The sequence below is a fragment of the Chelonoidis abingdonii genome, chromosome 1 (genome assembly GCF_003597395.2).
Source record: "Chelonoidis abingdonii isolate Lonesome George chromosome 1, CheloAbing_2.0, whole genome shotgun sequence".
Lineage (NCBI taxonomy): Eukaryota > Metazoa > Chordata > Testudines > Testudinidae > Chelonoidis > Chelonoidis abingdonii.
Genome location: NC_133769.1, coordinates 316530880 through 316556553, shown reverse-complemented (window position 1 = coordinate 316556553; position 25674 = coordinate 316530880). Strand labels below are relative to the sequence as shown.

The window sequence follows — 25674 nt, the reverse complement described above, 5'->3', positions numbered from 1 at the left end:
GGAGGACTAGATCTTGAAACAGTAATTCCATCTAGATGTTCTAGTGCCACAACGAACAACAAGAAAGAGGGCTTCAGTTGTTCTTGCTTATCACCAAAATGCCATGAAGGGTTACATTTAATATAGTCAGATTTGTATTGATACATTAACATGTCACTTAGTGAAAAATCTTCATTCCTGCACCAGTTCTTGTGCTTCCCTTTACATCCCCTCCCCCCCTAAGCATCTCAGAGTTTCCTTCTCTCATTCTCAACTTCAGCACATTCCATTGGATTTTTTAAATTATTTACATTCCCAAATGTAAGGGGACTTGTCCCCTTACTAAAACTCAGTGGGGTGTTTTGGTTGGCTAGCTCCCAGTACCAAAACAAAGGGGAAGGGTCGATGGAAAATCAGGACCCTGAGACTGACAGTCACCAGGAACAATGGGGAGAGGCCAGTTCTCCAGGTTAGCCTGATTGACAGGGTGGGCAGGCTAATCAGGGAGTCAGGAGGCTGGGGGTCCAGTCCTCCACGTGAGCTGGAATTGCCTAGGTCAGCCAGAGTGGGGCTGAGCTGAAGAGAAAGCTGGGGCCTGAGCTGAGCTGGGGAGCAGAGCTGTGCCAGCCAGAGAGGCCAGAAAAGCAGCCCAGGAAACAGGTCAATGCTGGGAGCAAAGTCACAGAAGCAGCCCACAGAGCAGACTGTGCTGGGAGCAGAGCTGTAGCAACCAGAGCTAGAGGGGCCAGAAAATAAGCCCAGAAAGAGGAGATCTGTAGCAACCAGAGCCAGAGGAGCTAGGGAAGCTGCCCAGAGAAGCAGCCCAGGGAGCTGGAGGCAGAGCAGCAGCAGCAGCAGTGCTGAGGCAGAGTGGAGCAGGAGCTGAGGCAGAGCGGTGGAGGTGGAGCTGGAGTTGGGGCTGGAGCAGTGCGGAGCTGGGTGCGGTGAGCAGCTCGGGAGAGCAAGGGGGACCCTGGGCAGTGGGCCCAGCACAGGGAGACACCTCAGCCAAGAGGCCCTGCAGACCAGAATTGGAGTGGGATCATAACCCAATGGGGCAGGGACGATGCTGGGAAGACGGGTGCTGCCACCCAGAGCCTGAGGGCGTGTGGCCACCGCCAGAGTGAGTGTCTGACCCACAGCGTCCCTGCAGCACAGCAAGGGCCTGAGAAGGGGCCTAGGACTTGTGAGGAACAGACTAAACTTCCCTTACATCCCAGAGACGCTGGTTGTGATGTTCCCGTTATGTGTTTTCCTTTAACCTTTCCCATTTTTTTCCTTATTTTTTTAAACTGATTGTTGTTTAATAAATTGTATTTGCTTTGAACTGTATGTAATGATCAGTAGGGCAGGGAAGCATCCAGTGCAGAGAGAATACCCCGGAGTGGGGACACACTAGCCCCTGCCCTAAGTGACCATGACAATGTTGGGAGTCGAGACCCCGCAGGAATCTTGGGCCCAGTCTTGTTAGAGTTATGAGGACTCTGCCACACAGCAGAGTGGAATGGGTCAGGGAGGCCTCTGGGTAAAGGAAGTGGGAGCGAGGACTCAGATCCGTTCGCTAGCCCATTTCACTGGCGTCATGTATAAGCCAGGAAAGTTCCCCACAATAGCGGGACCAGTCCCCCGCTTACACAAGGTATATTGATAGTTATTATGTCCATTTCTGATGCACTTTGCTTTTCACTTTAAAATAATAATATGGATTCACACACTCATTTCGTGTGGCTGCCTTATATAAAGATCAATTCCTTTTTTTCATCAACGATGCTGCTGGGCTTCCGATAAACAGTACAGAGATGATAGCCTTGGGCAACAATCTGTCTCAATTCTGCTTACTATTCAGTTTTGTCAAGCTGAAGGCTAGCAGACCTTACAGAGTATATATCTATGCCTCCTGTTTGCTATCCAGCAATGAGTCTGTAGTGTTCAGGCAGCAAGCAGAGTCAGGCAATTATCCTAGAAATAAACAGGTGTGCAGCAAAGAGATGGTTAAATATTGTTTTATTTAACAACAACAGAACAGTAAAAAGTCAATAGAGTAGCACATGCAACAGGAATTTTCCCATAGTGTGAAGCTAGGATGTCACTGTGTGACGCTCATTATGTTAAAACGCAAGTCTTGTGTATTGTACAGGCATTTTAGACTAAGTATGTGGCAGCTCCTGTGTTTAGTTCAGTGGTGCCTAGGACTAACTGGATGGGGGCCTCATTGGTGCTAGCTGCTGTACAAACACTAGTAGAGCAGTCTGCCCCAAGGGCTTGCAATCTAAATAGACAAGACAGGTACGGGTGGGAAAGGGGCAGAACATGCAAACAGAAATGATCAGTGTGTGATGGGGCAAATTGTATTTTAGTGCCTGGGGGAGGGGGCTAATTTGTGGGGGGGGGGGGTTGGTTTTTGAAAGAGAATCAGTCTACTGGGACACATGGGGAGATGGACAGGAAGGGGAGGGGAAGGAAGAGAGTATGAAGGGCAGGTAAGACTCTGAGGTGAAGAAACTCTAGGGAGGGTAGCGGAAGTAAGTGAACAGTCAATCAGTATTGGGCAGAAATGTCAGAGTCTCAAATGCAGAAGATGCTTATGGACATCATCCATGTCCAGCAATCCTTGTTATACCAGCATTTTCTCCTGTGACTTCAGTTTTTGGCTCCTGGGTCAGCTCCTCTCTACTAATTTCTTCTTTCCCAGCCCACATGGCTGGGGGTGGAGGCCCAGCTGGGTCCTAGTGTGTCAAAAGGGAAGGGGAAGTATCTCCTGCACATTCTGGTCAGGAGTGTTGAGGTTGAGGGGGTGTCCAGGTTGGACCCACTCTGGCCATGACAAATCTGCCAAGCTGTGCTTGTGTCTGCTCCTGCTGGCTCAGATGATTTCAGTGTCAAAGCGCACTGATATGTCTTATTGGGGGATGGGGAAGTTTGAGCGCACTCTTTGCAAGACTCTCCATGCTGCAAGAGCTGTAGCACTCTGCTGTTGCTACACTTACGCTGCTCCTGCAAAGCTGCAGGAGAAGAGTAGTGCTTGCTGCTCACACCTTCCTGCCTCAATGATACAAATCCCACCTGCCACTAGTGACCTTGGAGGAGAAAATCTGGCTAAGTCCTGAGCATATTTGTCTTGTTGCGGCCTTTAGCGGCAGGAATCTTCCTCTTGTTGATTCACTTGATCAGCAAGCGCCTGGGATACATGAAATTATCCCATCCCCTGTGGAGAAACGACAGATAACAACAATAAAGATGGGAAGGAGAGAGAGGCAAATGGCAGATTAGAGAGTGAAGAGCAGTTGTAGCATTTTTGTGGATTTTATGGGCCACGGCAATGGGACAAAAAAAAAGTAATGCAACCGTTGCTCAGCACAAATCATTAATTAAGCTGGACTTTGTCCTGTTTTAAAAACCAGCCTAGAAAAGTCACAATGATGGTTTGGACCAGGAGTACTTGTGGACCTTGAGACTAACAAATTTATTGAGCATAAGCTTTTGTGGGCTACGCCCATTCATAGATGCATAAACTCGAACATACAGCAAGACATAATTAACAACAGAGAACGCAAGTGGAAGTACTACCAATTTAGAGGCAATGCGGATGAGCTATCAGCAGGAGAAAAACCTTTGGAAGTGATAATCAAGATGACCATAAAGCGTGAAGGATACTAACATGGGGATAGATCCAGTTAGTATAACTAGCCCAACCATTCCCATCTCTGTTCAAAGCTAGTTATTGTCTCTAATCTGCAATATTAATTCAAGTCAAGTCTCTCTTTGGAGTCTGTTTTTGAAGTGTTGTATGTTGTAAAATTGGCCACCTCAAGTCTCACTGGTTAGAAGAGGTTGCAGGTCTCACCACTAGATTTGAATGTTGATTCCCTGATGTCAGATTGTGTCCAATTGATTCTTTGCGTAGAGCTGTCTGGTTGCGCAATGTGTGCGAGAGGGCATTGGGGCTGAACAGAGTGATGGCATATATCACATTGGTAGATGTGCAGGTGAACGAGCCCCTGATGGTGTGGCTGATGTGATTAGGTCCTATGGTGGTGTCACTTGAATAGATATGTGGACAGAGTTGGCATCAGGCTTCGTTGCAAGGATAGGTTCCTGGGTTAGTGTTTACGTTGTATGGTGTGCTGTTGCTGGTGAGTATTTGCTTCAGGTTGAGGGGCTGTCTGTAAGCGAGGACTGGTCTGTCTCCCAAGATCTGTGAGAGTGAGGGATCATGTATGTTATGTATGAAGTAAGTTATGGAGAACAATGGGAGGGAGAGGGAAAACCCACCAAACCCTCCCCCAGAATTTTAGCAGAAAACACGCCCAAATTAGAGAGTCAGAGCACATATTAGTTGCAAATACATTGTGCGGTTCTGATTTTATTTTTAAGACAAGTTGAAACCAAATGAAATTCATCCAACTCACCTGTAAGACACAAAATAACAAATAAGTTCTTATAAAACGGGTACTAGACCTTGTTTTCTTTCCTAAATTACTTGTTTTTAGATTTCCTCTCATCTCACATCACATCTTTATATAAAGCAAAGGAACACCTTGTACAAGTACTGTTTGTTGGTAGGCCATAGGACATAGGAAGTGTAGGCCACTACATCGGTTACACTTGGGTCACGTTTGGGAGATTATCTTTGTACAAGGAGGGCTAAAATTTCCATTAAAAAGGACAGTTAAAGGTGTTCAGAGGGTTATTGAGCTGCCAGGACTTTTATTTTTTAATTGCAAAAATTGTGGAATTTGTGACAACCTGCCAGTGTTATGCATTATATGCAAGGCTCTGTTAATAGCAGATGTGCAGTTAAATCCCAAGACACAGCTTTGAAAATTGACAGCACTTACCATAATATTGTGCACATATTATAATAATGTGGTATGTTAGCAAGATAAATAATTTTTTACGTTCTGTTGTAAAAACTACGACGAAGACCAGTTTGGTTTGAAAACCAATCCGGTTGCCCTGTCTATGTTTTGGTAGTTAAAGGGTGACCAAGAAAACATAACGACAGTATGTGCGCTTGTCTCCAAATCTGCTAGCAAAAAAAAATGAAATGCAGAACTAATACAACATCAGGGCAGACAGATCTGTTTTGTAAATCAGTGAAATGCCCTCCATTGCTCTTTTGAGAGAATATCACCTCACAGCACTTATTTTGAATAGGTCAGCAATTTTTTGTGACACTTAATAGGGAGCGTGCTGGGCTTTCAATGGAGAAAACAAATGAAACTACCGAGGAAAGATAGGACCTTGTCTTCATTCGGGATTAGGTATATCAAAAGAACCTACTAGTGCATAGTTTGGAGGGATGTCACTATTTTTTTTCCTATTACAGCTTCACATTGCAGTGCCACTTGTTATATTTTTTAAAACAACCACAAGATGGCACTGGCAGCTTTCACAGACCATATTCAGTTGCTTCCTGCTCAGGTTTCATAAGGCCGAGTAGCACAGTCTGCAGAGACCTTTATATCATCACAGAACAGTATTGAAACATTCTGCAGTCTTTGAGATACCTGAACTCCCAGAGCTACTTCCTAACCTACAATAAGACTGGGAATTTTCATTTATGACAGCCACATTAGATTTTAAATGCCTCCATTGAGCAAGATATTTCGTATTTCATGCATCATATATTCAGGAGAAATTTAATTAAAATGGATAATTAACTTTAGTTCGAGTCATATATAATTTAAGAGACTTAGGAGAGGAGAAGGAAGGAGCCAGTATAATTTTGAAATTGTCTAGGGTTCCAGCTGTCCTCTCTGTGGCCTGATTTGCAAATGACAGGTGCATGGGTGGCACATAATGGAGCTGAAGGGAAAGGGAGAAAAATCTCCCTGCACCAGGGCCCCAGAGCTGGAGGAGCTATTGCTCCCTGCTGTGGCCTTGCAGCCGACTCCATGGGTGCTCGGGGGCTGGACACCCACGGGAAAAATTAGTGGCTGCTCTGCACCCACAGGTAGCCAAACTCCCTGCCCTGCCCCCCCGACTCACCTCTTCCTCCGCCTCAGTGCGCCACATCTCTGCTTCTCCCTCCTTCCCAGTGCTTGCTGCCGCCAAACAGCCGTAGTGAGCACTGGAAGGGACGGGGGAGGAGTGGGAACATGGTGCGCTCAGGGGAGGAGGCAGGGCCGGGCAGGGCCGTCCTTAGGATTTATGGTGCCCTAGGCGGGATCATTAAACTGGTGCCCCTGTGCCTGTCTTGCTCTTAGCAACACAAACCTAAGCTTACACTACTGGAAAACTTGCCACATGCATGTTATTAAAACCATTTAACTTAATTAAGCACACTGTAACGCTGATGGACTAGCACTAAAGTAGCACCACAATATAGAAAAAATTCTGATTTGACAGAATGATGCAAATAATATAATTTTTTTAATTTGTTAACATTTTATTGGAAATTTCTGTGACGAGAAAATAAAAAAAAAACAAAAAAGAATAAGATTAAGGTCACATCCCGAATGCGTTCCTGAGTGCCCATGGTCTCACAAGGGACCTCTAGGCAACAATGTCTGGCTGACTGGTTTAACTGCCAGCGACACAATCTGCCAAAGCCACCAAAACGGCCGACATTTTTCAGCAGCAATGCACTTGCCCGGGAACAAGGAGACCATCCCAGCTGTGCCCAGAAATCCGTCCATTGGTCGTGGATGTTGTGCCCCACGCCACGTCTTTCGCTGCGCACCTGGCGTCGGCGCCAGAGTTAGAAAAGGTGGGACAACTACTGCTTTCTAATTCTTGTGTTACTTCTGTCATAGCTTGCTCTGTTCTTCCTATTTATTGAACCATTAGGTCCCAGCTCAGCTCACCTATCAGCTGAGTGACATGGAACCCAGGCCGACAGCAAGGTTTAGTTCAGCGCAGGCATCTCAAGCGCCGCGCGCTCAGCCCACTGCCACCTGGGTTCCTTTGGGGGTCTCCCAGGCCTGGAGAGTGGTTGCGTGCGTGGGCTGGCGGCCGTGGAACCGCCAGGTGGCAATTGGGGCGAGCTGAGCAAACCCCAGATAGCAGGTCGAGCTCTCTTCTGCACCTCTAACTCGTTAGCAAATCCATAAACTCACTTGTTGCCAAATTGCCCAACCCTGCTCTATATGACTCAACGCATGACATATTCTAGTTGTTGGAGGGCCTTCTTAGTTTAGCGCATCAACAGGGAAGTAGGTAAGTCGTCACATTTGTTCTCTCTGATGCACATAATCTCAACTTCCCGCTCCATACCAAAACCTTGTCAAATAATGCAAGCAATTAATTCGTCTGTTGTGTGGCCTAAGATAAATGATTTAGAAAAAAAATAATTGAAAATTCCAGAATCAGCGATTGTTCAGCAACATCGTTGCAAACAAATTTTTAAATGACAAACTAAATTGGCAAACACGGACCCGGCGTACTGCCTTTCGTGGCTCTTGCTTCACCTGCTAGCCTCTGGTCCAAACAGCCTCAGTTAGAGGGGGATCAGTGGAAAGACCCTAAAACCCCTCTTGGCGCAAGAGGGCAACATCCATCAACACACCAACGGGCACCACCGCCACAACCTGGAACCATGTGAAATTAGCACAGCATCCTGTTGATCGCAAACAGGCACCCGTAGCCTACAGCAGCTCAAATCTGCCTGCGCAGCTCCCCTCCCCCGATCGAGATGGAATCACTGCCATGCCCCGCCGGAGAACTCACTCTCCCAGCTAAGAGGAACCAGATTCCCCGCATTGCTGAAAATTAAATAGGGCCAGTCCCTCGATACTTGGGGTCTTGTCCTTAGACAGGACCAATTACCGCCCAACCTAGGGTACCCAGACAGCAAAGGTGAAAAATCTAGACAGGGGTGGGGAATAGAGCTATTGGAAGAAAAAAAGACCCAAGCAATTCGAACCTGTCCCCATAATCAGGACTATCGGTCAATCCTTACGTGAGCTGCCTGTCCCCCACCCTCCCAGAGCCCCCGCAGCCAATCCCCTCCCAGACGCTGCGGCATGCGGCTCTCTCTAGGCAACCAGCAACTTTCTATGACATCTCCTGACTGCTGTCTCCTCGTTCCCCCAGCAAGAGCGGTGCCCCCCAGTACCTAGCTTGCCCTAGCGGCTGCCTTCGCGTGCCTAGCTAAGGACCGCCCTCATGGCGGGCAGAGATTGGGAAGGAGTCGAAGAAAGCAGGGAAGCAGCGAGTTGGGTGGACTTCGGGGACGGGTTGGAATGTGTGGTAGAGCGGCTGTGGGCAGAGGGGTCGACACCTCACCGGTTCAGCAAGTCCACCTCTGCCACCAGTGAGGCACACAGCGCCAGTCGGGTGGGGTAGAGTGAGTGCGGGGGGCCCTCAGTGGGAAGTGCAGAGTGTAGGGGGAATTTGGTGAAGGGCGGAGGAAAAAGCAGTGGACCATGGCGAAGGGCTGTGGGTGGATCAGAGTGGATACGGGAGAGTTCGAGCTTGGCTCCACCAGGCAGAGGAGCTCCACCCTGTAGCGCAGCGGCCAGCCTCAAAACCTTCCCCGCCACAGACTGTGCCCCAAGTGATCTCTCCGCCTTCCCGCTATGAAAAATGAGTAGGGCAGGCTGAGCTTCTCATTCCTCACTGCCCTGCCCAGGGTCAACGCATGGGGATGACGGTGCGACCGAGCCGAGCAAGGGCAAGGCCCTTGGCCAGACAGGAGGGCCAGGGCTAGTGCTCCTCCAGGGGAATCTTCACCAACCTACCCATATTGACAATTTTTTTTTAAATCATAGATGACATTGTTAAAAAGTCATCAAGTAACCTCACACCCTGTGCACCATGAAGTACTGCTTCCTATTTGTCTCTCAAGCCATTTTGTTCCCGGGCAGAAATTGCAGAAACTTTTTAACAAGAGCCTGAATATAACAGTACAGCAATACTATATTCATTGCAGAGGTGAATATGCATCTAGTTTAGTTTAATATTATATAATTTCTGTCTCCAGCACTACTTTGTTTTTCACAGCAAATATGACATGCCAGGAATTCTAATTAGGCTTCAGCATTTAAAATGAACCGTGCTATATAAACAATAATAAATTATAAATTTAAATATAAAATTTTTGGATTTTCTCCACATTTCAAAAATCATCTGACTTTTAATTACAGCACAGAATACAAAAGTTAACAGGTGCTTCACTTTATATTAATTATTATAATATTTACTGTAAAAATAAAAGAAATAATATTTTGTCAATATCATTTAATTTCATGAAGTACTCAGTGCTCACCTTTATCATGAAAGGTTGAAACTACAAATTAAGAATTAGTAACAAAAAAACCTGCATCAAAACTAAATAAAGTCCCACTCAAGACCTACTCTTGTCAGCTCCAATCGCTCAGAAAAAACAACTAAGTTGTTACATTGCGGAGAATAACTGCCTGCTTCTTGTTCAACAATGTCACCTGAAATGAGAACAAGTGTTCGCATGGCACCATTGTAGCCAGTGTTGCAAGACATTTACCTGCTAGATGCGCCAAAGATTCATATGTTCCTTCATGCTTCAACCACTATTCCAGGGGACATGCGTCCATGCTGATGACGGGTTCTGCTCAATAACAATCCAAAGCAGTGTGCACCAATGCGTGTTCATTTTCATTATCTGAGTCAGATACCACCAGCAGAAGGTTGATTTTCTTTTTTGGTGGTTTGGGTTCTGTAGTTTCCGCATCAGAGTGTTGCTCTTTTAAGACTTCTGAAAGCATTCTCCACACCTCGTCCTGATCAGATTTTGAAAGGCACTTCAGATTCTTAAACTTTGGGTTGTGTGCTGTAGATACCTTTAGAACTCTTACATTGGTACCTTCTTTGTGTTTTGTCAGCTCTGCAGTGAAAGTGTTCTTAAAATGAACAACATGCTAGATTATCATCTGAAACTGCTATAACATGAAATATATGGCAGAATGCGGGTAAAGCACAGAGCAGGAGACATACAATTCTCCCCCAAGGAGTTGAGTCATAAATTTAATTAACGCATTAGTTTTTTAAGGAGCGTCATCAGCATGCAAGCATGTCCTCTGGAATGGTGGCCAAAGCATGAAGGGGCATACGAATGTTTAGCATATCTGGCACATAAATACCTTGCAGTGCTGGCTACAAACATGCCACACAAATGTCTGCTCTTTCAGGTGACATTGTGAATAAGAAGTGGGCAGCACTATCTCCTGTAAATGTAAACAAACTTGTTTCTCTTAGTGATTGGCTGAACAAGAAGTAGGGCTGAGTGGAATTGTAGGCTCTAAAGTTTTACATCGTTTTGTTTTTGAGTGCAGTTATGTAAAAAAACCCACCAAAACCCTACATGTGTAAATTGCACTTTCACGACAAAGAGACTGCACTACAATACTTGTATGAGGTGAACTGAAAAATACTCTCTTATATCATTTTTACAGTGCAAATACTTGTAATAAAAATAATATAAACTGAATACCATACACCTTGTATTCTGTGTTGTAATTGAAATCAATAAATGTAGAAAAACATCCAAAATATTTAATAAATTTTGATTGGTATTCTATTGTTTAACAGTGTGATTAATTGCAATTAATTTTTTTAATTGTTATTAATTTTTTTGAGTTAATCACAAGTTAACTGCAATTAATTGACAGCCCTAATTCTAATCTAACATCAGTACTAACTTAGTGTAAATAGTATTGTAAAAAGTGATAGTAACATACACTATTATACATACCTACAATTGCAGGGAATGTTTTTATATCATTGTAAATCAGAGCTATTGCAGTCATTTAAAGTGCTGCATACATCCTGTGAAACCCCCATAATTATGGCCCATCCCCCAGAAACTCATGGACCTAGTCAGATTACAAAACATCTGTGCAGGTAAATCCGCCCTACCAAAGGTCATGGAATAGAAAACCCAGTTAGAGTCTGATCCTGCTCCCACTGAGGTCAATGACAAAACTCCCACTGGCTGGAATGGAGTTGGATCAAGCCCTTAGTCACCATAACCTCTCACTAACCATAGCCATCAGCACCCTGACACAGGGGTCAGTAATATTTCCGTGGTAAAAATGTTGAGGTCCGTGGTAATTTTTCAGAAAATTGAATGACTGAACAGCATAACCCCTCTCACCCCCCAAAGTCCATCACTAAGTACAGTAGTTTTGTCACATGTCCATGACACAACATGGTGGTGCCAATCCCTGTTTTAACAACAAAGTGTCCACTCCGCCCCAACTGCCACCACAGAACTCTATGTCTCTGATGAACTGTGTAAAAACAGGAAGGAAAAAAAATTTGAGCCGGCAGGAGGAAAGAATCAGGCACAAAGAATTCTTGAGAGCCTATGCCCTGGTGATGAAGGAAGCAAAGAAATCCTCTCTTTCCTCCACCATAGCAGCAGACACTAATTATACCCCACTGAACTATTCGAAACCATGTGTACAGGGGACTGGACTAGATGACCTCTCGAGGTTCCTTCCAGTCCTATTATTCTATGATCACAACAGCTACATTCCTCTGGACCAGTGTCAGGTTCAAAAGTGAAGGACACTGGATCTGAAAATCAATCCCAAGAGATCAGGATGACCACAAATCTCAGCACCTTTGGAGCAGAATGCAAAACATCTACAGTGGCACAATATTAAACTAGAAAATACCATAAAACTCCCTACATATCTTCGTGTATACTGTGGAATTCTGGAATGTGCTCAGATCCCAGGATGATGAGTGGCTATAGACAGATAGAAAGAGACTGTCATAGTGTAATTGTGGGACAGAGACAAAAAATGAAGGCCATATAAAAGAAAGTGTCATCACTCTGACCAACAGGGAGGAATTGGTTGCGAATCTGAAGGTTGAAGTCAATTTAGGTGAACGTGATCATGAAATGATAGATTTCATGATTCTAAGGAAGGAGCGAGCACAGCAGAATAAGGCCAACAGACTTAAATGTGATTAGCTGAAATTACTGTAAAGTGGGTGCAAAACTAGTTGAAAGACTGTACTGAAAGAGTAGTTATGAATGGTTCATTGTCAAACTGGAGGTATGCATCTAGTGGGGGGCCTGCATGGGGTCTATTCTAGGTCCAGTACCATTCAATATTTTCATTAATGATCTAGACAATGGAGTAGAGTTTATTCTTATAAAATGCTTATAAAATCTGCAGATAACACCAAGCTCAGAGGGGCTGCACGCACTCTGGCAGACAGGATTAGACTTTAAAATGAGCTTGACAGATTTGAGACTTGGTCTGAAAACAAGATGAAATTCAATATAGACCTCTCAAGGTCCCTTCTAGCCCTACATTTCTATGATTCTAATACAGGAGACAAGTTGGATTCATGTATGTAGAATTTTTCATATCCTCTGTTAGTCACTTAGCTTTACTGGGATAAATACTACTCTTAGGAAGGAAAACATCAAACATGTAGCTACAAGATGTGGAATAACTACCTAGGTGGTAGTACTGCTGGAAAGGATCTGGGAGTTATGGTGGCACACAAACTGAATATGAGTGAACAATGTGATGCAGCTGCAAAAAAAAGGCTAATATCACTCTGGTGTGCATTAACAGGAGTGTCATCTGTAAGACATGGCAGGTAATTGTCCCACTCTATTCAGCAATGGTGAGGCCTCAGTTCTGGACACCACCCTGTTGTGGACACCACACTTTGGGACAAACTGGTAAGCCTTCAGAAGAGAGCGACAATATTTAGAAAACCTGACCTATGAGGAAAGGTTAAAAAACCTGGGCATGCTCAGTCTTGAGAAAAGAAATGTGTGTGTGTGTGGGGGGGGACCACTGCAGATATGTTAATGGCTGGTATAAAAGGGACAGTGATCAATTATTTTCCAAATCCACTGAAAGCAGGACAAGAAATAATGGGGTTAATTTACAGAAAGTGTGATTTAGATAATAGAAAAAAATTCTAAGGGTATGGCTAACTTAAAATTTCAAAGCACTGCCACGGCAGCGCTTTGAAGTGTGAGTGTGGTCGGAGCGCTGCACATAAACCACATCCTCTACGGCTGTATCTTGCAGCGCTGGGAGCCACGCTCCCAGCGCTGTGGCACTGATTACACTGAGGCTTTACAGAGCTGTATCTTGCAGCGCTCAGGGGGGTGTTTTTTCACGCCCCTGAGCGTGAAAGTTGCAGCGCTGTAAAGTGCCAGTGTAGCCATACCCTAAGTGTAAGGATAGGTAAGCACTGGAATAGGCTTGTAAGGGAGTTTGTGGAATCCCCATCACTAGAGGTTTTTCTGAATACGTTAGACAAACACCTGTCAGGGATGGTCTAGGTTTACTTGGGCCTGTCTCACACAGTGGACTGGACCTGATGACCTCTCAAGGTCCCTTCCAGCCCTACATTTCTGTGATTCTAATACAGGAGACAAAATTAAGTTGGATTCATGTATGTAGAATTTTTCATATCCTTTGTTAGTCATTTAGCTTTACTGGGATAAATAATCTGCAATAAGAAAAGAGAAATAAGACCTGTTTGCAGAGGTAAGTCTGAGTCTAAAATAAGAGCCATCTCTTGTATTTAGGGCTGTGTTTATTTTATATTTGCTCTATTGATCAACATTGCCCAGAAGTGATGTGCTAGGTCTGATACAGTGATCTTTTGAAATCTGAGGAAGGCCTCACTAAAGTAACCAATATGATGCCCCTGTGTTTAATAAATGAATACACAGAAGTTTAAATACAATTAACTTTCTGTCTCTATTTTATTTAATAAAAGCAATACATGCTGGCATGGGAGAAGAGAGGAAGTTAAGGGGAAATCTACAATTTTCTACTGATTCTGTTCATAATATAACAAGTTATATGATACATAAGCAAAATGCCATAGCATGAACCTTGTGCATCTCCAGTCATCTGGATAAGTTCAACTCCTTTTTAAATTATAGAAAAGGGAACTAATGAAACTTATTTTAATTGAAACACTCTTCAAAAGCTGGCTTTTATTTTTATAACATAAAAGGTTTCAGTACAATATTATTCCGTTTCCTCTCAGTGGAGCATTTTGTGATTCCAAAATTTTGTTACACATTCTATGAATTATTCATACACAACTTAAAAAATTAGAATATTATTTTCTAGTTAAATATCAGTAAACAGAGAAGAAGTACTTGGAACAACAGAACCATCTGAGACAATATAAATTCTCTCTTCTGAGTCTGTTAAAATTAATTTGGCTTCCTTCCTATATTGGTTTACGTGATACAGTCTGGAGTTTAGATGTTCCCGTTCCCATATATTAACATTACTTGGTAATGTGCTATCTTGTGCTAATTTGCAGCCTTTCAACATCAACAATACTTCTGATAAAGCCAGGCTATTGCATTCAGCTATGCTGAACTCCAGTCATAAGGCACGCTGTAGATTGACAGATATTTCCAAGTCTTCCCTCCAGCTTCCATCAGGAGTCTGAACACTGACATGGTTCCAGGAACAAATAGACATGTCAGCTGAAGTCAGTTCTCTGAAGATCTTTTGATTCCATGTTCTGATGACTTTTTGTAAGTATTATAAATATTTTGAATATGTTTTTTCCCAGGTAATGAATGATAAAACACTGTTTTTGGATGAGATTGAACCAATTTGTTCCCGTTTATTGTCATATCTGAAAGTGGCTAGTGTTGGCAAAATGGCTTCACAATGTTATTTCATCATTTATTTTTGTGCCACCACAAATTTTAGAGAAGAATATTGTGCCATTAGTCTAAACCAGAGGTGGGCCTAAGGGCCATGTCGGGGAAGAGAAATTGTAGGGTGGGCCATGAATACTCACAAAATTGGGGTTGGGGTGTGGGAGGGGGTGAGGGCTCTGGTTGGGAGTGCAGGCTGGGGCTGCGGATAAGGAGTTTGGGATGCAGGAGGGTGCTCTGGGCTGGAGTTGAGAGGTTTGGAGAGTGGGAGGGGGATCAGGACTGGGGCGAGGGCATGGGGAGAGGCTCAGGGGTGCAGGCTCTGAGTGGCGCTTACCTCAAGCGGCTGCTGGAAGCAGTGGTATGTCCCTTCTCCAGCTCCTACATGGAGCCAGGCATGGCCAGGCAGCTGTGCATGCTGCCCCATCTGCAGGCACTGCCCCTGCAGCTCCCATTGGAGCGCTTAGAAACTGGAGTGGGGTCATGCCGCAGCTTCCAGGAGCCATGTGGAGTGGCCCCCGAGCCAGCAATCTAGCCGTAGTGGGTCCGAGCACCAGAGTGGGGCAAGTCCCAGACCTCGCTCTCCACTGGGAGCTCGCAGGCCGGCTTAAAACGGCTCCGGCCCACGGGCCGTAGTTCCTCCCCCCTCCCGTCTAAACCTATTGGGCCTGATTCTTCACTGCCTTGCACAGTCATTTGCCAAGTGAGTGCAAAATGCTACCATTCTGATCTGGTAGTGTTCTACACATATTTTGCCCAGCTGTAAATAATTACATATAACCCGTGACAGTGGCGAATCACAGGCCTACTGTGCTCCAACAGTTCTGAGACCCTGCAAAGGACCCTGCAGCATCGAGTGGCAGAGCCTGGGCTCCAGCTGAAGTCTGAATGTTTACACTGTAATTTTTAGCTCCACAGTCCGAGTCAGCTGACCCAGACTCTGAGACTTGATGTTGCAGGTTTTTTAGACACACCCTTAAGGCTGACCTAAACCCCAAGACTCCCATTGACTTTGATGGGCTTTGGAGCAGGCTGATAGTTGTTAACATTCAAACACCATGTTAAATCCCTCATTCGTGCTGTTTCTGCTTCCAAGCATCTCTGAACAGGGTCGTTTATCAAAAGTTGGAGTGAGCCCAAACAGCTCTGGGTGGTAGTGGTGGGGAAAGTGCTGATATTCAGCTGGGTGTCCAGATCTGGAATAAAATCCTATTTTTATAGTTAATACAGAAGACAAGGTTTCCACACAGTTCATGTTGTCTCAGTAGCTGACTACAGGCAGGAAACTCATAGATGAGGCAGATGCCCCATTCTCTATCACTGTGGGGGGAAAAAAAGCAAAAAATGCTGAACAGCGTAAAGGAGGGTCAGTGAATTAACTGCCTATTCCTTCAAGCCTTTACTGTCAATTTCCTGCCTTTTGTGGATTTGGGTTACAACTTTAATGGTGTTTAAACAGAATGATTTTATATTTATTTCTTCCAGACTGCATTTTTTTTTAAGGATGGTTTGTAGAATGATATAAACTGTATATTTAGTTGGGGGTTAGAATGGAGGTTTTTGGAGTTGTTCCACTCTCTTATGTAACTATTTTTTAGGCTGTTTTAAAATGAATAGTATTGTTCTGAGTAACGCTGTTGAGTAATACACACAAGATCATTTTTCCTCCCTAGTTTTATTTACTGACTGATCAGAGTGGATCTTCTGCAGCTGTACCTGTCTATTGATTAAATACAGATTTGTATACACTATTTTAAACCAGGTAATGTTCTAAGTGCCTAGACCAGAAGAGCATTCAGTGTCAGTAGTGTTTAACACAGAGATATATTGTCAGAAAAATTTGAAATAGATGGTAAAAATCCTTATAAAGGTACTTAGCCATTTCTCAGACTAATGGCTTCTCCATGTAAATGTTTTTCCAAAATATCAAAAGTAATTACATCATAACAGCTGGCGACATTATACTGTAACAACTTGCCAAAAATGTAACTTGATAAAAAGGCCAGTACAATTCTACATGTTTTTCCCTTTAGATAAATTAAAAATTCAGACAACTTTGGCAAGAAATTTGTTTTACACAGAAATTGGGCTGGGACCACCAATACTATGTTTATGTAAGAGGTGAATTTTTTACAACCAAAATAACAAACCCCTAAAAATAGGGAGCTGCAGTGCATTTTTAACAGTGGATCACCCTGCTTCCTTCCCATATGATGAAAAACACTTTTGACTTGGGGGGAGGAGGGGAGATGGGGAGAAAAGCTCCTCAAAATTCCCCTCATGGCATTTTCCCAAAACCAGTCCATCAGATTGGGGCTATGGTGTGGGTTCCTTCTTCCCCATGGAACAAACAGGACATTCCCTCCCCAAGTCTGCAGATTCTCAAAGATCAGCTGGAGGCCTGTGTCTCTACACTGGTTCTGGGGCCCTCAGCATCCTTGTCTGGCTCCATTGGAGTCATGCTGCTAGGGTCTGCCCTTTTCATAGCTGCCTCTGGAACCTCATAAAGGAGGTGGGGAAGGGTTTGCCAGTGTGGAGAGAGCTTCTCAGAAAAGTTAATGCAGCCTGAGGTTGTATTTTCTTTTCAGCATCTTTACATCGGAAGGTGGGTTACCATGTGCATCTCTGGGCACTTCCTGCTCTACATGCTAAGGTCAGTCTCCCAAACCCCCTTCTCCAGAGCTGAAGGACACTGACCACAAACCCCCTACCTGCACAGCTATGGACAGATCTACACATCGAGGATCCCCTCCGCATGAATCCAGTGGACACAGTCTCACCTGATATTATAGTACACATTTATGAGGCACCCATTACAGTGGTGTGTGAGAACCTTTTACAACATTTAGCACACAGTGATGTAACACCCTCCCCTCAGGAAAGAGCAAGGAACTTGCCAGCTCAGATGGCGGAAATGCACTGCTGTAATTCACATATGCAGAAATTTACATTTAAAGGTTCAGCATGGAGAAAGCTCAGATGTAGAATTCCTCCTCGTTGGCTGGAGAGCCTGGATGAATGCTGCCAGGTGTTTTCCTATCATTCAGAGAACAAGGGGTTGCTCTTGGTGACTGTCTGAGTTGGCAGTGAGATGCTAAGGGGGACGCTGAAGATGACAAGAAAGAGCTGGAAGACCACTCAGAGAGAGATGGAAGTGAACCGCTAGGGAGCTCAAGGGTACTGCACATGACTGACAACGGCCTTCTCCTGGAGACAGCCTGTTTAAATCTACTGACACGTTGCCTTTGTGAGGGAAGAGTAGTTTCCAAATCACTGCAAAATCCATTAAAGGTAGAGTAGGCTGAGACTACAGACAGATCTGAGAAGGACAGCTTCATCCCTGTGTCGACATCAGTCTCCTGTGACCCCTCCAAGTCCTCAATGTTAAGCTTGGGGCTGCATCTCCATGTTTTTAACCTGTTCACAGGTGACCCAGTATTTAAATTGTGGAATGGTTCACTAAAGTTAAAGGAGTCAGATGCCGGAGAGAAGCTTGTTGTGGGCAAGCAGAACAGCGACTTGCTTCGCTGAAATGACCATGAAATGCTGGAGGCACTACTGGATCTTCGGGTGAAGTCTCCTCGGTCACCATTTCTCAAGTCCTGCTGGGAGATGCCAAGGTACTGACCAAGGCCATTTGCCCGATGCAGCTTGATTTGACCAACTGAGTTCAGATGCTCACTAGTTTGATTGAGGGCAGGTCTGTGACTGTGAGGAATGTAGCTTGGTGAAGGAGTGAAACGGGAATCCCTTGAAGATGGGAAATGAAGCTTGTTCTGCTTAGCAGACTTCCTATACCAAATACGTGTCTGCTGCAAGAGGGGAGGAAGAAAAGAGGAAAGACCACATTAACACAGACTTGGCAATTTTACAACTGTAAGTCTCCGTTGTTGAACTGTTACTGCATGTAACTATAAAGGAGACTGTCACTCAGAACAGTCGCAGTAAATATTTCACTTTAATAATAAAGAGAAAGCACTGTGCCAAAATCCAAATATTTATATAAGGGTCCTTGGAGGAAAACAAAAGTGAATTGGCCTGGAGCTTTAAAACTGTCCTGCCTCAGAGGGTGAATTCCATGAAACAGTGAGATCCTGAGAAAGACACTCATCTCTTGGAAAAAAAGTGAAATTTTAAGACTCTAGGACTGTAGCAAAATTTTCAGATGTGCTCTGAGAATTCTCGATGTAATATTTTTAAGAACTATAGTTTCTATATGAGATTTCAAAATGCTGAGCTCAGGAAGACCCTTTGGAAAGGCATCTAATTTTATTCCAATTTAAAAAAAACTGGCTCTTTACTTGTTTTTTATGTCTCATCGGACAGTCAGTAAAAGCCTGGATTGATTGATTGATTGATTGATTACATACTTACATAGTATGTGAAAAAACAAAACTATAGGAAATTGACATAAAAAAATCTCTGAAGCTTGTGTGCTGAAGCTTAGGGCAAAATTGGATGGGTGAGAGGAGCAAGATTACTCTAGCTCACCAGGTTTTCCTTTTTATCACAAAATCCCAGAGCTTTTCTCATTCTGAATTTTAATATACTGATTGGGTTTTACTTAAAAGGTTAAATAAATCAAAGAGAAACTGTTTATTGGTATTTACAAGTTCAACCAGCATGGACTTTTTAACTAATACAGATTATTATATGACTTCAGTCATATTCTACTTTCAGCATTTCTTCTTTTAGTAAAGGAAGTTGAATATGAATAGTGTAAATGCCAACCACTGTTACTTCCTTTCTCCATTCATTTCTTCACCAAGAGTGGTGAGAAGTTTGCTACATTCTTCCTTTTGATTTTGACCACTGACGTAAACCCAGAAATCTCATTCTCCCTCTTTTTCTCAGGAACTCACCAACGCTTCTACTCCTCTCTCCATCCAACTAATCCCCTACCTTATATTTTCTAAGAATGAAAAGGGCAGGTTACTTACCTGTAACTGGAGGTTCTTTGAGATGCATGATCCTTATCTGTATTCCACTGAGCGGATTCCAAATCTGTGCTTCCTGCCTACCTTTTGTCACTCTTGTGAGCCTTGGAACAATTCGTTCCTCCATGGCTGGAACTCGTTGACAGGGCAATGTCCTTCTTGGACTTGGAGTAAGACTTACGGCCTTGCTTATGCGCATGCTTCCATGACTCATGGCTAGGTCCCTGCATTGGGTCTATAGCACTGGTACTGGCAGAGCCAGATGGAGTTTCCGTGGTAGGGGGAGCGCTCTAAGGTTGCTCAGGCTGATGGACAGGGGGATTCCCTGGCCAGGATCTGATTTTGGCCCCATTGCAGCCTCCATGAGGTGATTTTTGAGGCAAAGAGCTCGTCTTTCCCATGTACGGCCAGGGAAGGAGAGGAAGACACTGCACCTGGACGTGATGTGGGATTTCCCAAACAGTACAAACAGCACCGGTGCTCGTCACTGATGGAAAACAAACGAGGGCAGGAAGCCCAGTTTTTGAATCCCCTCGGTGGAATACAATAGGGACCATCACTTGAAGAAGAACTTCATGGCCATCAACAGCTCTTTCTCCCCAGCCTTCAACCTTAATTCTAATGATAGAAGGGCACCAATGCCACCACTCTCACCTTGCCCTCATATCATTACCTTGAAACACTTCAATTCTTAGTGTCAGTCAAAACCAGTATCTCCCACTCTTTGAAAAACACTCATGTCACCCTTGTCTTTTAACATTGCCCTATCTCCAAGCTCTATTGTCTGAGCAAGGGACCCTTCTCCCTCCACTCCTGCCCATCCCCCCTGCTCCTAGCAAATCTTTTTTGAATGGTTAATTACTTCCTGGATCCTTCTCGTATTAGTTATTTCAATATGACTTCAGCAGTTTGTATTTAAATCACTTCTTTTGAAAGCTTTACTGGAATTTCTCAGATGATTCAAAATACTAAATTTTGCCCCCAGATACGCTTACATGCAATTCCCACAGACTGCAGCAGGAGCTTCACACACATCCAAAGTGAGAATTAGACCCAAATAAGCCAATATCTTATTTATTGTCCTCCACCTCATGACCTAACACAGCATGGTTCAAATACTGTACCACACAGATAGTGTATCAGAACTGAGAAAGTATCTCACCTCTCAAGCTTCCACATCCATTACTAGACTGCTTGCAGACTTATTCAGCAAATACCTTAGTTGTTTATATTTTAAATGATATTACTAGATACATTTTAAGAATTTTAAGATGGTAACAACTGGAATTTAGTGCAGATAGCAACTTACTTTAATGTCTAGACAACCTCCAAGCATTGTTGTTGCTCATTGCTCACTACTGCACACCCCAATGGTCTTGGAGGCAAAGATGTGCTGTTTAAATCTTTCATTATCTATTACATTGATTTTAGAGGTAACAAGATACTTTCACATCTGCAAAAAATTGTTTGCTCATTTGTAACTGTCCATGCCAAAGATGCATTATGGGACATAAACCCTGTTGAGTTCTTTTATGTATTGTAGATGAATACACTAACACATGAAGCTACGGTAATTCATAATCCATTTTTTCATCCATCATAATCCATAATCCATCCATCCATAATGTAATAGGCTATTCTTCTTAATGCCACACAGAACTAACTGAATCTTTGAATAAAATTAGCTACAGTACTATACCAGCTTCATTAATAGATAAGGGATCAAGATTTCAAGAGAGTCAAACAGAATGGCTCAAATTGAATGGTAGTCAAAGAAGTTTTACCAGAGATGAATTTGTAGCTATAATTATTTTTATTTATGCAGAAGGCAAGATAAGTTTTAGAAATTATGCAGATGCTCTTAATAAGTGTATATTGATGAAAAAAACATCAATTTGTATTTGAAGACATTTCTGGATAGCCTACAGAATGCAGTATTTCATTTTCAAGGACACAAACAAATTATCTCATCACTTCCTGTGTTTGTGCAGGAAATTATTTTGTTATATTGTTGTCCAGTATAGGAATACAGTTTACACTCATCAATGGTTCTGATTTTCTCTGCAGAATTGTTCTACTGTGAGATAAACTGCATGGCAAACAGATTAAGTAATTAAAAAATAAATAGGTGATAAATATTTAGACAAAACATGCACTGGTAGAAACTGAAGCTAGATTCAATGGGACTCCCTGCAGGTGTTAAGAGTCCTTATTTGTGGATGCCTGGATTGGGGCCTTTGAAATATTAGATCTCAAATACAGTTATCAAGTCAAATGACTTGTACTAGAAGATCTAAAAAATGTTTTGGGGCACAGATCTAACATTAGCAAAGAGGATGGTGCTATGGATAATGCAAAGGACTGGAAATCCAAAGGACATATGGATTCTACTCTTGCATTGTGATGTCTTTGGCAAGTTACTATATCCCTGCACCACAGTTTCTTTATGTAAAAATATTTGTAATAAGTGTTAGGATATAGATATTCAGACCTGTCTGCAAAGGCCTATACTTTAAGAATTTAGGTGTATTCTTATCGCTTAGCTAGTTATAGAAGTATAAAAGAAGGAATCAAAAATCACTGTCTGTCTCTGTAATGGCCTTCTCTTACTGTGACAGGCTAAGGCCGTCAGTTAAGATGTAGTTCGGCAGCCATAAGCTGGAAAGTGTATGGTCACATCCTCACATTCCAAACTAGTCACATTGGAATAAGGTGCTATTGGGCTATTAGGAATACAATCCTGTCCTGATATTCCTATCACCTCCAGAGGAAGGGTAGAGCCTAGAAGATATAAAAGCAAACTTAGTTTAATAGCATCCTGTCTGGCAAGAACACACTTATCAATAGACACAGCTGGAAAACCCTTATGTCTGTATAGATGTAGTTGTGAAATCCTCACTTCTGTATTGTTTTGTATGTTTATTTGCATGGTCTCTGTCTGGTTCTGTAATTGTTTCTGTCTGCTGTATAATTTTAATTTTGTTGGGTGTAAACCAATTAGGTGGTGGGATATAATTGGTTAAATAAACGTGTTCACTATGTCAGGATTGGTTAGTTAATTTCAGTAAAATAATTGTTAAACAATAGCTAAGCAAAACTCAGGTTTTACTATATAGTCTGCAGTCAATCAGGAAGTGGGGTGGGAAATGGGAACCGGACTGGGGAATTAAATCATGTTTGCTAAGGGGAAAATGAGCAGGGACACAAGCAAGGCTCTGTAGTGTCAGAGCTGGGAAGGGGGACACTAAGGAAGGAAACTGGAATCATGCTGCTGGAAGTTCACCCCAACAAACATCGAATTGTTTGCACCTTTGGACTTCAGGTATTGTTGCTCTCTGTTCATGCAAGAAGGACCAGGGAAGTGAGAGGGTGAAGGAATAAGCCCCCTAACAATAAGATGACCTATAATTTATGGGTCATATTTTCAAAAACCCTCTTAAATTATATGGGCAAGTGCAATATTTGCTAGAACACTTTCAGAAACCCTTTATCCCACATCATGGTAAACCATCCTAACGAGATATATTATTAGACTGTACAATAATCTCCCAAGTGAAATAGTGGAAATTCCACCTCTTGGCACATTTTATACCAGGCCGGAGAAAACACTAGCAAATGTAGGTTAGTGGATACTCCTCTACTGGTACAGAGCTGGATTAGATAAATGAATAGGACTTTTCCATCTCTAAATTCTGATTTGCTGGAGATCAGAGGGAAACCATATTTTAGCCTGGATTAAAACTCGGGGGAAATTGGCCCTCAGTCCTGTGTTGAGGCCACTACACCATGCCTCTACCTACTAGTCAACTACTGTATACAGAGAGCTAGGCAATTTGCTGTTCCTCTTTGCTTTTACCAACTAAATGTATTTAAAAATTTAAAAAATAATAAAAGAATTGGAACCCATTTCAGAATGTGATGGACCAAAACGAGACATGAAACATGAGCGAGAGAGACTGATCTTCCTCTGCTACTCTGACCTTGGAGAGAGATGAAACTAGAAAAACATTTGTTTTTATCTGTTAACGTAAATAACATGGACATCTCAGACGTTCTTTTTAGCATAATGCCTTTATATTCCCCACATGGGGCCAATCTTTTGTCTGACTTCAGAAGCAAAATCTCCTACTTTTTTTTTCTTCAGCCTACTTACAGTTTGCTTTTTGCAATGCCCATTACCTCACTGCAGATTGACAAAGCACTGTCTGGTATATCTGTGCTGCTTGTGCATGAATACCCATAAGAGAACAATTGTTGATTGAACAGATTAGCTTTATAATAAAAAATAATATATTTTTAAAACCTAATGCTTGGTTGGTTACCCATGCTCACTGTAGTCTTCACAAATCTTCATGAAGTCTATGAGAAATTACAATCTGTCCACATCAAAACAGAATTTTTGAAGGATATTCAGTCAAACATTCAGAAAATCAAGGAAACAAGTTTTGGTGAAAGTTACAGAGATCTACAGAGTCTATGTTATTAGGGCCTCCTACATCTGATGAGAAGAATCCAGGGCTGCTAGTTAACGTTTTGCATGTTGACAGAAGAAAGGAAATTTCCACCTTAAAAAAAAAAAAAGATTTCTCTTATTAGTCATTTTTATTTCAGTAGTTCCTATAGGCCTCAACTGAGACCAGGGCCCTGTACAAACACAGAGTAAGGGACAGTCCCAACTACAAAGATCTAAGGGCCAGATTTTGACACCCTTCCTCAAGCCAATTAGTATGTTACTCTGTTAGATTGGTTGTTGTATTAACTTCGATGGAATATATGGACCCAAAGAGTCACAGATGTTAAAATGACTTTGTCAGAGATCTCTGTCTGTTTAGTACCATGGCAAACACATTAGTACAAATCTGTTAAATCCTTTATTAAAGATAGAGAAAAGAAGGAAACAGTTCAGCATTTGACATGGAAAGTATTAAAGATAGTAATAACTGTCCTTTTTTGGGAGTAGTGGGGGAAGAGGGAGGGAGAAGAGGTTAGCTGAAATGAACTGGAGATGTTACTGCTATTGTTGTTGGAAGTCTGATCCAGTTTCGTAAAAGACAAAACAAGACAAATATACACAAAAGAGCAGAGGAAAGAACAGCAAATATAGAAAATGCAGCTTCGGTCTCTGGTTGACTTTCATGTGCAATCTCACTGATGGCAAAACACAGGCATGGCATTTAGTCGTCTTAGCCTCTCTGAGATCTGGCAAACTCGTATCAGCACCAAGCTACTTAGAGCATTGCTTTTAGTTTCCTCTCTGGTCAGAGTGTTTTATCAATGTTGCAAAATGTCCAGTCTTGGCTGGCTAAGGCAGACTCTTATTAGACAAGAAGAAAACAAGAGAGGGATATGAAAGAGAACAAAGCGAAGGAAAAGGACACACATGGGCAGGGATGACAACATCTCATATCCCAGCTGATGGTTGGGATTTAGTCAGAGCCAGTGGAGGTGGTGATATCAGGATCCCACTCTCTCTCTCTGACCCAGTCTGATCAGGACATCTCTCAGGATCAGGGCAACTGAGGCTGAACAGTGTCATGGTAGATTCCAGGGTTCCAGGAGATGGCAGGGTGGCAGCCATGATGGTGAGGCTCGCTTCTTTCTCATCTTTCAGTCAGCCAGCATCCACATCCGTCCACAATCCCCCCAAAGTCTTTTCTTTTCAAGAAACCCAAAAAAGCAGTGGTGTGTGTGTGATGGAATAGCCCATGCTCTCATTATTTTGTTTACTAATTAGGCTTAATTCCCAACACACCAATATTAGTCCATTGATTTTTGATCCCATACTTTTCTTGTTTACCAGGCATGATCCTTGAGTTATATTGGTAGGCCTCTTTGTTTGGACTAATTCAATGTCGGTCTCCCTTTTGCACCTTTCCCAATCAACATTTGTCGTTATAGATTATTAAGACACTTTAGAAACTTTGGCCACGTCTACACTACGGGATAATATCGAATTAGCTAAAATCGGTTTCATAAAACTGATATTATAAAGTCGATTGTGCGCCTCCACACTAGGCACATTAATTCGATGGTGTGCGTCCATGGTCCAAGGCTAGCATCGATTTCTGGAGCGTTGCACTGTGGGTAGCTGTTCCGTAGCTAGCCCATAGTTCCCTCAGTCTCCCCCCCCCCTTGGAATTCTGGGTTGAGAACCCAGTTCCT

General features: G+C 43.0%; 1 protein-coding gene across 1 annotated transcript in view; it reads right to left on the bottom strand.

The window, feature by feature from the left end:
• Positions 1–15234: 15234 nt before the first annotated feature.
• FAM124A (family with sequence similarity 124 member A) overlaps positions 15235–25674 on the bottom strand; it is a 74527-nt gene continuing 64087 nt past the window's right edge. Inside the window, exon 4 of the mRNA XM_032766005.2 lies at positions 15235–18387. Coding sequence (XP_032621896.1) covers positions 17551–18387 — 837 coding nt within the window. The 3' untranslated portion in view covers positions 15235–17550. The remainder of the gene's footprint in view (positions 18388–25674) is intronic.